This window comes from Aspergillus homomorphus (genome assembly GCF_003184865.1).
Source record: "Aspergillus homomorphus CBS 101889 unplaced genomic scaffold BO97scaffold_28, whole genome shotgun sequence".
Lineage (NCBI taxonomy): Eukaryota > Fungi > Ascomycota > Eurotiomycetes > Eurotiales > Aspergillaceae > Aspergillus > Aspergillus homomorphus.
Window position 1 is genome coordinate 356416 of NW_020291914.1, and position 13023 is coordinate 369438.

The 13023-nt window shown below is 50.1% G+C and overlaps 4 protein-coding genes across 4 annotated transcripts; 2 read left to right on the forward strand and 2 right to left on the reverse strand.

The window, feature by feature from the left end:
• The first annotated feature begins 361 nt into the window (after positions 1-361).
• On the forward strand, positions 362-1076 carry BO97DRAFT_372483 (TspO/MBR family protein). The gene is made up of 2 exons (XM_025692867.1): positions 362-474; positions 541-1076. The coding sequence occupies exons 1-2, from the start codon at positions 372-374 to the stop codon at positions 999-1001; spliced, it is 564 nt and encodes a 187-aa protein (XP_025549801.1). The 5' UTR covers positions 362-371; the 3' UTR covers positions 1002-1076.
• A 55-nt stretch (positions 1077-1131) lies between these two features.
• On the forward strand, positions 1132-2398 carry BO97DRAFT_444609 (OB-fold domain-containing protein; the record flags this gene model as incomplete). The annotated part of the gene is made up of 2 exons (XM_025698472.1): positions 1132-1516; positions 1572-2398. Exons 1-2 carry the CDS (start codon positions 1378-1380, stop codon positions 2396-2398), a joined length of 966 nt encoding a protein of 321 aa, XP_025549802.1. The 5' UTR covers positions 1132-1377.
• A 188-nt stretch (positions 2399-2586) lies between these two features.
• BO97DRAFT_124871 (uncharacterized protein) lies at positions 2587-5390 on the reverse strand. The gene is made up of 3 exons (XM_025689994.1): positions 4097-5390; positions 3933-4035; positions 2587-3883 (listed from the first exon to the last, which is right to left on the reverse strand). Exons 1-3 carry the CDS (start codon positions 4925-4927, stop codon positions 2775-2777), a joined length of 2043 nt encoding a protein of 680 aa, XP_025549803.1. The 5' UTR covers positions 4928-5390; the 3' UTR covers positions 2587-2774.
• A 918-nt stretch (positions 5391-6308) lies between these two features.
• On the reverse strand, positions 6309-7494 carry BO97DRAFT_426414 (uncharacterized protein; the record flags this gene model as incomplete). Its single annotated transcript, XM_025697126.1, has 6 exons — positions 6309-6422; positions 6475-6801; positions 6871-6975; positions 7039-7276; positions 7333-7359; positions 7430-7494. 6 exons carry the CDS (start codon positions 7492-7494, stop codon positions 6309-6311), a joined length of 876 nt encoding a protein of 291 aa, XP_025549804.1.
• Between the last annotated feature and the right edge of the window lie 5529 nt (positions 7495-13023).

Genomic DNA, 13023 nt, shown 5'->3' on the forward strand with positions numbered 1-13023 from the left:
TGGTATGGAGCTCGGCTACTGACAATGCGATGCATGATGCGCCAAAGTGAAATTCATGACCTCGAAATAACTACCAGCTCTACACCAAAGCTGTCATTCAATCCATTCCAACGCCGTTTCGTTCCTCGATTGTCCAGACCACAACTGGACATCTGAATAGGCGACGTGGCCCCATCACACGTGGAAGATGCGGAGGGAAGGACAGAATGGGGAACAGATCGCAACCGGCATGACGTCGTTGACATCCGTTCCCGATCGATCCCAACCCAGCCATCCATTCTTTATATAACACGAACGTGTCGTCCACCCAGAAGACACAAACCTCCTATAACCCCCAATCATTCAACCACAATCCCAGAACCACCGCCACAATGCCGTGGTCCAGCGTTCTCCCCCAAACGGTCTTCACCTCGCCGCTCCTCTCCGTCGCGGCCCCCATCGCCGCCGGAACCTACATCGGCTTCCAGACGAACAGTAAGCGCACGCAGCCAGCCCATTCCCCCCGGGAAAAACAACACAACCTCTAACAAACCAACCCAGAACAATCCCAGACAAAGAACGTCTACCGCAACCTCCAAAAACCCCCGCTCTACCCGCCCGCCTGGCTCTTCGGGCCCGTCTGGACCGTCCTCTACGGCCTGATGGGCTTCGCCGCCCACCACGCAACGGTAACCGGCACAACGGTCTCCCCGCTGTCTTCGTCGACGCTGCAGGAATGGACGGTCCAGTCGCAGGGCCTGTACTGCTCGCAGCTGGTGTTCAACTACTTGTGGATGCCGCTGTTCTTCGGCCTGCGCAAGCCCGCCTGGGCACTCGCCGACATGCTGCTGCTGGGCGCCAATGTCTCGGCTCTGATGTACACCTGGTACGAACATGACCGCCCTGCATTCTGGATGATGGTGCCGTATGCCGCGTGGCTGGGCTTCGCGACGTATCTCAATGCCGGCGTGGGCATTCTAAACCGGTGGACCATCGGGGAGGACGAGGTGAAGAGGGAGTAATGCCACTTTGTATAGTATCAGTAATTAGTATGCGTGAAGTGTATAAATTGTCCTGTAATACCATTCTTCGATTCGAACTAAACTCCCACCCACAACCATATATAAATAGAAGATAAGCGTATCCGGGGGAGAACCCCCGGACCCCCCTTTCTTTCAGCTTCCTGGCCACCTCATTTGGAAACCAGAGAGAAGAGAGTATCCGGGGGAGAACCCCCGGACCCCCCTTCCTTTCAGCCTCCCAGCAACCTCATCCCAAAACCAGAGACCCGGCGATAGCCGTTATCACCACGTGACATTCAGACGCAAAACAACCCCCTCAACAATGAACACCACCAGACAAACCCCAAAATAAACAAAACACAACAAAAATGGCCTCATGGCCATGGCGCCAGCCACCGGCACAACCCCCGAATTCTACCCAGCCTACTGCTTCAAAGCCTCCCCCACGCACTTCACCTGGGTAAAGATGGCCGCCGCCGACGTGCTGCGCCTGCGCCGCCGCGCAGACTATCCAGGTGCGAAGCGGACCCCCCCTCCCTCCGAAACAGACTGGATCTAATATCAAAATAGAAACATACTTCCATCTAAACCACCCAATCCGCTTCATCTCCCTCGCAGGCCTCATCACAGCGCGAACCGAGTACGCGCGCGTCACCGTCCTCTCGCTCGACGATAGCAGCGGCGCGTCTATTGATATCGTTGCCGTCAAAGCCGATCCCTACCTAGCCCGCGCGGACGCAAAGCCAAACACAAACCCAGAGCGAGACGGTGGCGCAGACGCAAACCCAGCCCAAGCCCAAAACCCAGGAGGCAAACAAAACCACATCTCCCCCACAACCCAGCACACCCTCGACATAACGCCCCTCGTCCCGGGAACACTCGCCCACGTAAAAGGGACACCGTCGACGTATTCCCGCCCTACGGTAAACCCCCTAGGGACACGGACACGGACACGGACACGGACAGGGACAGGGGAAGGAACGAGCACGGTACAGCTGCACCTGGAGCGATTCACGGTGCTAGCGTCTATCAACGCCGAGATGCGGTTTATGGATCAGCGGGCGCGGGTGCGCGTGGAGGTGCTGTCTGCGCCGTGGGTGCTCAGTCCGGCTGAGGTGGTGCGGCTGCGGGGCGAGGCGGAGCGGGAGGAGGAGCGCGTTGAGGCGGAAGCGGAGCGTGGGGTGAGGAGGGGAAGGCGCCGGGTGGTGCGGGAGGAGAGGGAGTATTCGAAGATATTGGGGACGTGGGAGGCTGAGGAGAGGGTGCGGGAGCGGGAGGCGAGGATTGCGCGCGAGGCTGGGGTTGAGTTGATGCGGGTTCTGGCCATGGGGGATGGAGTGGATGCAAGGAAGAGGAAATGGGGATTCGATGGTGCTGGGGAAGGGGAGGAGGGATGATCTTTTGCTGACTTCTTGTATATCTTATAACCTAGGTGGGTTACTATGTACTGTATATATACTTCTACTCAAAACCGAGCGACGGAAACTTGATACCCCAGAACAAATGCTATTGATACAATTCATCATCCTAATACAATGGTCCGACCACACGTGGCTAAGGATGGACGTGATAGGTACAATTCCCTTCCCTTCCCTCCAAAGACAGTCAGTCATGAAAACGTTATCATCAGGTCGTGAAAAGCCATTAAAAAACCACGCAGCGCTATTACAATCACAAAAGCCATGAAACGCGACAAAACGTACGCACAATGGATATCTCTCCCAAAGCAGAACCAAAAAACAGAACCAAGAACCAAATCTCCCAGGGAAGACTTCACCGGTAGCCATACGTCTTGTAATCGTAGCCCGTGCCGCCCGTGCCGCTGATCGGGTTACTGCGATAGTAATCTTCGTCCCCGCCCCAGCTGCTTCGCTTCTTCTCCTTGTCTCGCTCGCGGATCGCTTCATAAAGCCTCTGATCCTCGGTCTCCGGGTCAAGGTCCTTGTATCGGCGACGATCCTCAGTGGGCACGTCTCCTCCCGGAAGAGTGGAAGCGTTGGACGAGTAGTAATAATCTCCATCAGAGGTTGCCGGGTACCGCGCGTTACCGCTGTGAGCCAAGAGGTCGCTTTCCGAGTGTCGGTAGTCAGTCCCGGCGTTGAACCCCCGCGGGCTTCGCGGCCGTCCAAAGGCAGTGGCTGGACGCTGTGACTGGGGCGTCCCCGCGCGGTAGTGATGAGGTTCTTGGTTGTATGTATCTGGCAAGCGGGTTGCAGACAGGGTCGGGCTGTCTCTCGGACCAGAGCTTGTGGTTGAACTCGCATGACGATGCGGGGCAGAGCCTTCATTGTAGACCTTCCCACCCCCCGGGTGTGCTGTGTACGGCTTTCTTTGGCGCTCGATGGGACGAGAGGGCACCTCCTTGTCCTCCTCGTCATCGACTACGGCAGACGACGAGGTGGTCGCCGACGTGGTGTGGTACGGGTGACGCTCGCGCTCACTAAGCGACGGGTTCGATTCTACCGAGCTCACTGAAGCTTTGTGTGCGGCCTTTTTATGACGTTGTTCGGCAACTTTCTTCAACTCCTCCTCCGAAATTGGAGGCAGGTCGACGCCACAGTGTCGCATGATAAACTGATCGATCTCTTCCCTCAACGACAAGTTGGGCAAGTCTGGAAACAGTCGCCGTGGGATTTCTTTCGGGAAGCGCTCTCGCCGGTTGTCGGGGTTATTGATAGGCATATTTAGGACCGCGTTGTGGAAGCGCTCATACTCCTTGTCAGGGTGGGCTTGGATCATCAGAGTGGCCCACCGCTCGAATCCCCGCGGAGTCAAGCCCGGGATATCCGGTCTCTCATTCAGCTTGTTCTGCACGAGATGATGTTCCGCCTCCACTTCGCGAAACAATCTTGAGATCGAAGATGTGCGGTCATCGAAGATGTCTGAAATCGAGTCAGCGCAGTTCAAAATACATAGTGAAGACCTACTAACCTTGCCAAGGATAAGGGTCGCTTTCGATTTTGGTGTCCTCATAAAACTTCTGCAGCTTCTCGGGAGTAACGACCAGGGTGTTTCCGGGCGGATAGTTTTCGATCTATTGTGAATTGACCAGTTAGTTTCACACATTATCTATCTCGTCAAGTAGATACACCCACCAAATGAACCGCGACACCACGCAAGAGCTGCCCCAGTCTCTCCGTCGGCTTGCCCTTCTCAAAGAGCTTGCCCCAGATCTTCTCCAAGGTGGTCATTTCCGTCACCGTGACATCCCGCGATGGTGGCTTTGGTCGAGACGACTCCACACTATGGCTGGGTTCACTAACCTGACTCGCCGGTGACGCGCGGCGGTCAGTCGAAGGACCGGAAGATGAGCCCGCATATAAATGGGGACTAGTCGGGCGCCCTGTGGGTGGCACAGGCGTCGGGTAATCACCAGGATCGGGGCCAACTTTGGGCGGAGGTGGTGGGGGAGCAGCTTGGGGCACCGTGGTGGGAAATGCCGGCTCTCCATAGGTGGGGGCAGCAGTTTGTGGAGGAGGAGGAGGAGCCCATTGCGGCGATGACACTGACGGGGGCTGTTGGTCGCTGTGCAAACCGTCCAAGCCCGTTGCTTTCAGCTGTTGTATTACTGTCGCCGTAATCTGTGAGACCACATCGGGAGACAGGTATGCTGGGGTATCGGCCTGGCGGAAGGCAGAGTTGACAGCCTCATTGATCCTTCCGGTGTGCGGCTGTTGCTGGGGCTGCGGCCATGCATTGGGGTCGTATGGCGGTTTGGTATAATAGTTGCCTGGGGAAGAGGGTCGGGGAGGCACTTGAGGCTGAGCCATGTTCGGTTGTTCGGGTCCAGGTCCATACTGCGCTGGGTACTGCGCCGGATAGGGCGGGGTGTAAGCCGATGCGCGGTTCTCGTTGGCATTCAGGTGGTTTGTGTGGGAGTACTGGGGATAAGAGCCGCCATTGTTGGAATAGCTGTTGTACGCCATCGAATCAGGGACGTGGTTGGACAAGGCAGAATCAATAGACTGTTGCCCTGCGCTCTAACAACGGCACAGGATGATCATCGATGCTGTGTGGTTCTGAAGATGAAACGCTGGAACCGCAAAGGACGAGGCGGGAAGGGCTTAAGGTTGAACGGCAGGGAAGGAATGGAGGGAAAAGGCGGGGCTCGAATGCGATGAACGCGACGCTTGTGTGGCGAAGCAGTGGTTCAGTCTTTCTGGTGTGTTCTGTGAGAGAAGGGAAGAATGGAGTAGAAGCGAAGAAAGAAACAGACGGAGTACTCGGGAGAGGGAGAGAGAAAGAGAAAGAGAAAGAGAGCGAGAGAGAGAGAGGGGCGGCGGGCGGCGGGCGGCGGGCAAAGCGGGCGGATCTTGAAACAAACTGTGTTAGCGAATTATTGTTGGTGTTCTTGAAGTCGCAGCAGCAACTGATGGGTCACGGGGAAGGCAGCAGCCCTGGTGGCCCTGGTGGAACGATCGCTCGGAAAATAAATACGTAGTCCAAAGTAAAATCTCTGGAAAATGCCAACAGACGAAGGCGTCCAACAGTTGCAGCGAAACAGCAAGAGAAAGAGAGGGAGAGGGAGCAAGACAAGATAAGAAACCTCCGGATTAACCTACGTCATGCTTGATTCGGCGGGTTTGCGGGGAAGTCAAACATTTTGTGCCAAAAGCTGAGCCTTCAGTCGCAAATTCCCCCTCTCCCCTCCTGTCACCCACCCCGGATTCGAGGGTCGCACACTATGCCACTTCATCTTCCCACCATTTTGGGATAACCTCCATGTCCATCTTTCGCCCCCGGCGGCTGTAGGATTCAAAACTGCAGTCCGGGAGGAGGTCGTGCGTCTGGCCTGTATTCACCAGCCAATGTCCGGATCTATACCTCGAAGTACATTAAGATACCAAAAAGGATGCTGACGTACTCCCCAGGGCGTGATTTCGAGCTTTGGCCCTCGAGCCAGACTGATGACAACCGTGGTACGCTGGTGGACAACGGGCCGCGTCAATCCCTGGGTGGCTCAGGGCAGGTTCCAGGGATCATCAGAAGAAAAGACAACACTTATCTGAACTGGTGATGAAGAACTAGACCGAGTGGATCAACATGAAAATGTCAAAAGTCAGTGTTCCATTGCTTTGAGATGGTAAGGAAGTACAAAAATCACTGCAAAATAGGCCAATCCGCCACCTTTTCTCACCAAGCATGCCATCTGCTGCACATCCATCTCACCGGTGCATAGAGAAAAAACAAGACGCATCAAAAATCAGAGAATGACATTGGTAGAGCGCGGAAGAAGCTTTCCCCCGAGTCGGTACCTGTCGCCCTGGTCGTACATGTAGTACACCCGTGTATCGGCTCGAGGTCCGCTTACAGGAAGTTCTGAAGCTCTTCCTCGTCCGTATTCTCATCAGAGGGAATGTCCTCGCCGACAGGCTCGGGAACACGCATGGAAGGCTCCTTGCCCTTGGGAATGCGTCTGCCCTGCACATCGTTAGTCAACATGGCTAGTCTCTGTTATCACTATGCAACTTACAGGAACCCTTGGCCATTTGGCATTGCCCCTAGTGGACTCAACTGTTCCAGGCGCGTTGTTGAAGTAGTCTTCGTAACGGGTCACGGGTTTCTTGTCCAGAGTGGTGACTGGGTAGGGCCGACCGTCAGCACTGTATCCGACGTACTGGCGATCCTGCTTGGTGGTGGCCAGGGCAGTTTCTTCCTTGCGGCGGGACTCGCTCCAGTCCTCATTGCCAGCGTTGACCTCATTGGCGCCGTTATCGATGGAACCGTACGGGACGGGGCGGTTTTCACCCACGTTCAGCTTCTCGGCGGATTCAGTCAATGCAGTGACTTCGGCCTGGCTCTGTGATCACGTCAGCCATAAAGCACACACCCCCTAAATCGTACAAAACAGAGCCTTGTTAAGACTCACAGTTGCAGCGCCCGCAATTGTTGCCGTGGCAGTGTCCGGAAACTGTCTCTGTCTTCCCGGCAGCGGCTCCACGTCCAAGGCGCTCTGGACACAGTTCAGGCATCTCTGTTCGAAAGCTAGAGTCAGGCAAACTTGTTGCTCCTGCCGGGTCTGCACAAGAACACTTACAGCAGTATCACGATCGCCGCGCTGATTCTTCGCGAAGTGCTCCAAAGTCTTGGTCTTGTCACAGATAGAGCATTTGAGCTCGACGACGGATCCACCGATACAAGTACGGCACCGTGCCTCGCAAGTAAAGTTAGCGGCCCGTTTGCCCTGAAGCACGACGGCATGGCGAATGATCTCCTGCTGACGCTTGGAGTAGGCGTTCGGCTGACGGAGCTTCTTGCAGCTGAAACATTTGACTCTGTGTTCTGTCAGTTGCGAGGCCGATGAATTATATCGAAAGAATAAGATCCTGACTTCTCCGGGAGGGCAACGTTGTTGATCCTAGAGTAGAATTGCGTGTTTTAGCAAAACAGGCTTTGAAAGTAAAGAGTCGATCGAGTGTTAGGCTTACTGCTCTCTGAGCGCATCACTGTATCCTCCGCCGTAGGCGCTGGGGGGCTTCCTGATCATACTCATGGTTGCTGGTAGGTCTCGGTGACGTCACGTGGTATGTAGTGTACGGCTTCAGCAAAAGACCAAGCGTGCTAAATGGTGGTGAGAAGAGGCCAAAGGGGAAAAGAGAGAAAGTCACTGTGCGTAGTAGGTTGTGTTGACTGAATCTCGGCGGCACCCATTGAATAACACTGGGGTCAAGGTGATTTGCGTGTTGGACTCTCCAGGCATGAGGGCCGCCGACACAGTGAATATATCCAGTCGCTCCCTATGGAATTCAAGAGTTGGGCATCTTGAGAAGATGTCGCCTGCAAGGCAGAGATGTCTTGAACGCAAAGCTTCATGGGTTGACACGAAGTCAGCCCCAGTCTATACATATCTATTTTAGGAAGGTGTCAGTCAAGTCGGTCATGTATACAATCGCAAACCCAGGCAGAAGCCAACCTTCAAATTCATTCTTCTGCCAAAAAAGAGTGAGACAGTCTGTTTTACGAATATACAAAGACAAGGACGGGCCATTAGACAGCAAGCATGTCTGCCTTGGGATTGTTTCGTTGCAATGTTTTTGCCCCTAATTCATGATTGGTGATACAGCACCCGTTTGGCTTTGGCTATGTCTTGCAACCCGAAGACATATATCTGAGTGACACAGAATCGTTCCAAGCACTAGCCAGACTGCGCCTGGGAGCCTTCCAAGCGTTCACAGCACACTACCGGTACAGTAAACAAAGGGGACAAAGAGCAGACCCCGGGGATTTCGTCCACGCCGTTCCGGGACCGTTTGTAAGGAAGCCTACGGGCCCAAACAAGCTGATATGACCCAACTGTCATGTCGACGTATGAATCAACAAAAAGCTTGGATGATACTACATAACAGAGGTGATAATGAGTATGATGTAAGTGCCAGGAGTCTCGAAATTGAGGAGGACACACATCAAGAGCGAGTGACATCTGCGCTGGGGTGGCAGGTCGGCTTAGGTACAGTTGCTATGGCACATCGATTCCGAAAGTGGACCAGGGGGCACTGTCCGTCAATATGATGTCGGAGGCAAACGACGACGGTAGATGGATCAGGGCCGATCTGGCATGCAGCATCGCGGGAGGACTGCAGGCACCCTGGTCCCTACTGCAAAGCACAGCCGCTCATCCAGCAATCATGTTTCATCCCAGCATCGAGGGAATCCAGCTCTCATTTCGCTTGGCTGATGACAAAGAAATGGGATCTCTCGGCTCGGGTGACTGATCGAAACAGCCCCTGAAGCGCAAGCCTAGTCGATTCCTGCGCACACAGACTCATAAGCACCTAGTATTCGGCGGAACGCAAAACGTAGCAACCATAGGGGGTGATAGGGCTGGCTGTTGGCGATGCGAAACTCTTTTGGACCGCCGTACTTTGGTCATCGACTCTGTGGCGGAGTCTTCAGACGCAGGAGAAGGATAGGTACTATCATGGACTAGTTTGCTGGGTGGGAATCCCTAGTGGCGTTCCAGAAGCATGTTTAGCCGTGTCTGGCGCAGGCAATGCTCTGGTGATCCTCGATGTTACGGCGTGGAATTGACTGCCGCAGTTCATCCGGGGCCAACGGTCACTTGTACTGCAGGCCAGATACGAGCGAAGCCCGTTCGACTCGCGAGCGTCCCTTCTCTTCTCTGCCCTAAGAGAGGATTGAGCGATTTTCTGTCCCCTGAAGATCCTTCGCTACCGCTTCCACGCAGCAGCTCAATCCTTCTGGAACACTCGTAGAATGCGACGGCTTCGAAAGCTATACCGTAGTGGTCGTTGGTACTGTAGCTAAGAGAAGTGTTAATTGCTAAGGACAGGCGGGGCCCAAGCAGCTTAGATGCTAAGATGCTAGGATGCTAGGATGGAGAAGACGGTCAAGCAGACAAGAGCGTCAGCGCGATGGGGGAGATATTGGCGATGGAGACAGGCCAGTCCACTCCGACGACGACGACTGGTCAACCGGGCAGGTCGGGAAGCGGAGACGGGAAACTACACCGAGTGGGGATCCGCATTCCCCGAACGCTCCGGTGCAAACAGAGCCCTCCATATGAATCCATTCGATCCATTTGAGACTTGACGACTCCACTGAAAGCCCACCCAACGACAAAAAGTCACTCCCTGAGTCTCCCTCACACGAATCATTCCTCGCATTGCTCCACCCCCCATCAACCTGGAATTGGAATGGAGCAAGAAAAGCATGGCCTCATGAAGCCTCTGAGTCTGAGCCATAGATGGATAGCTAAATCACTGGCTGCTGAGTGGGAGAGAAGAAGTCTTGCTCCGGTCGTCTAGTGCTCCGGACCAGTTAATCCACCCTTCCCTATTCTGCGCTGGCGCCCGAAACTTTCCCAGGAATCTTATTCCAGTTTGTTGTTGCTGCAGTCACCTGGCACTGGTTTATTAACCCTTGCCAATCTCCCAGCTTTTGGGCGGCCTTTATTGCAAATAAATCAACTCTCCTTAAGCCAAGGGACCACGGACATTAATAAGGGAAACGACCGGCTCGGAGGAAACTAGTGCTATTCAGGTTGTTTCGGAGTAGCGGACATTGCTCCCTAAAAAAAAAAAACAAGACACCGCCTAAGGAGAAGAGGAACAAGAGGCGGAGCATCAGTAGTATGATAATATCAACTTGACTGACAGGATGGATCTAGTAGCATGCACTCCATACTGTTCGCAAGACCACCCCCTCCACGCGTCTTGCCCCTCCCCCGCCACTTTATTCTGGATAGGAAAACGCGCATGAAAAGAGGGTCAAGGAACGGCAAGGAAAAAGAAAGAAATGAAAGAGAATGGAGCAAAAAGACGGTGACTGGCATAGCTCGGAGAAAAAAAGATAGAGAGAGAGAGACAGAGAGGGTCGCACACAGGCGGTGACACCGTAACGGGCCGTCGATTCCCCCGTCCCTTCCTTCTCTCTGGCGCCATCCTCGCTCGGACGTTAGACGGTTAGTTAGTTAGTTAGTTAGCGGGAGAAGAAGAGTGTGGGAAAAGTTGGAAGAGATTATCACTCACCGTATGGTATGGCCCGCGGAGCACATCGGATCTCCGCGACTTCAATTTCGATTGAGACATGATGGACTCCCACTTGAGAGTTGGCGTTGGTGTTCTTACGACCCCATCCCCATCAACAGTCATGGCAGCGAGTCTTATTCCGAATGTCGCAAAGCGATCCGCTGCAGCCTACACCCTACTGAGGCATTTCCTGCCTCGGTCGGTTTGTCGTTGTGTCGCATCAGGATACATATCAAGGTATCAACGGTATCAACTGACCGACTCCCGGAGAAAAAGAGCAGGTAGCAGTTAGCCGAGCAAACGCGACTAGCGGCAACAATGTTCGCTCGATCATGAGGTTGGCATCACTAAAACGAGTTGGGTCCCGGTCACCCCACGGTCAGGATCAGACAAAAGCTTCTAGTTGAAACTATGCTCTACTATCATTCTCAAGAATGGGTTCCGTGACCTGGGTGGCAAAAAGGAAGCAGGAGAGGTCAGGATCGACCGTCACTGTAGTAACTTCTTGCAACGATCCAGACCCTGGTAGCTGAACAGAGCTCATCGTACTTTGGACCGGACGACCGGATCTGATCTCGCAGCTTTAGCTACAGCTGATTAACATTCGCCTCATGTATGATAATTCAATAACGTAATCGGTAAGCGAGTCGGCCACGTAAGCAAGTCGGCCACCCTATCAACCACCACCACGCCCACAAAACTGCCTGTATACAGACATCAATTTCTCTACTAAAAATACCTTAATTATCAAAAGTTTCAGTAGAACAAGAAAACAGGCTCTGTCTTATAATTAAGGTTATAAAAAAAGGTTAAATTTACTCAATTCACAAAGCTATAGATACTTTTAAAGTTCTGTATTTAACTCTTTAAAATTATTTAAATGGTATTATGTACTGTAAGAAAATACGCGCTAATTACTATAAACTAATTTCTTTAGAAGAGAAATTACTTATTAAATAAATTATATTACTGGATTAATATGGCGCACCGCCAAAGCAACTTTATATATATAATATAGCATTAATCTTGATATAAAAATATAATAAAAAATTAACTAATTTAGTGGGTGAAAAATAGATATATAACTTTATTTCTCAGTATTATAATTTCTTAAAATCTCGGTTTATATATTAAATTAGTTATAAATATGCGAAGTATAAGGATCCTGAGATTATACAGGCCTAGTTTTAATATATATAAACTGCTGTTATTATATATATAATTACAGATACAGATATCTATAATTTTAATAAAATTAATTTTACTATAAGTTTAGTAACTGTAGTTAAGATAGTAATATATTTATTCTATTATAGAAGACCTTTCTTTATACAACCTGAAAACCGTAAATAGATAACTTTAATTGAGTATATTAATACTATAGAATAGGTATTACCGGTATATATAATATTAAAAGTAAAGACCTATATACAGATATAATATAAAAATAGTCTATCTTTTTTATAGTATATTATAATATTACTAAATAGATAGACTAATTAAGAAATTAGTAAATACTAGCTTAAGGAATACTTTATTTCTTATATTAAGAACTGAAGAACTAGTTAATATAATCTCCTTATTTTTACCGGACATAACTTCTATTTAATACCTTAATTTAATAATATATACTGTGAGAATAATATTATTCTAGTATATATACCAGCTAATTCTTCTCATCTCTACTAGTTTTTGGATATAGCTATATTCTTACTATTAAAATAAGTATACAGCTACCAGATTAAACACCTTATTTAAACCGGATATTACTATATTAATAAGATTAATTTTCTTAATATCTATCCAGACACCTATATTCAAGTATTTAAATTTATAAATATATAAAATATCTTTAAGACTTCTGGAATTATTCCTTTTAATCTAAGTAAGGTTCTAGATAACTTTATCTTTTATAGGGAGGAGAGCCAGCCAAGTAGTTAAAAAACTACTTCAACTATTACTAAAATACCTAGAAATTTAAAGTAATTTAAGAAATACAAGTTATTAATATTTTAATTACTTTAATACCCTGATTCTTCAGCTTTACCTATATAAACTGCCTTATTATATATTATTAAAGGTGTAGAGATAGCCTTAAACTAAGCAGCTCTTTTAGAACTTAAGAACTATTAACTTTATATAGCTGTTAAGAGAAAGAACACCAAGCAGAGGCAGAATTAGTATTAAATAGATAATCTAAATAGCTTTATAATCCAGAAAGCTTATAAAGCCTTTGTAAATATCTAGGCTGTAAAAAAAATAGCCGGTAATACAGGGCCTGCAGAGGATTAATCTTACTGCTGTATGCCGCCTTACTGCAGTATGTGTGGTATTCTTAGATATATATATACGAGATATTTAATAAGGAAGGATTAAGCATAATTACAGGCGTTTAAACAGCTATATAAATATTTAAGAATACTACATTTTTTATATGTAAATCAAAATTCCGATATGGGTGGCATAACCGGCTGCTTGCCAAGACTGCGGTGGCCGACTCGCTTACGTGGCCGACTCGCTTACCGATTACATTA

Coding starts and splice junctions, on each gene's coding strand:
- BO97DRAFT_124871 (XM_025689994.1), bottom strand. CDS start 4,927: ATGGCGTACAACAGCTATTCCAACAATGGCGGCTCTTATCCCCAGTAC. Junction 4,036..4,096: donor GTGGTGTCGCGGTTCATTTG/GTGGGTGTATCT, acceptor AATTCACAATAG/ATCGAAAACTATCCGCCCGG. Junction 3,884..3,932: donor CGACCCTTATCCTTGGCAAG/GTTAGTAGGTCT, acceptor ACTCGATTTCAG/ACATCTTCGATGACCGCACA.
- BO97DRAFT_372483 (XM_025692867.1), top strand. CDS start 372: ATGCCGTGGTCCAGCGTTCTCCCCCAAACGGTCTTCACCTCGCCGCTC. Junction 475..540: donor CATCGGCTTCCAGACGAACA/GTAAGCGCACGC, acceptor AAACCAACCCAG/AACAATCCCAGACAAAGAAC.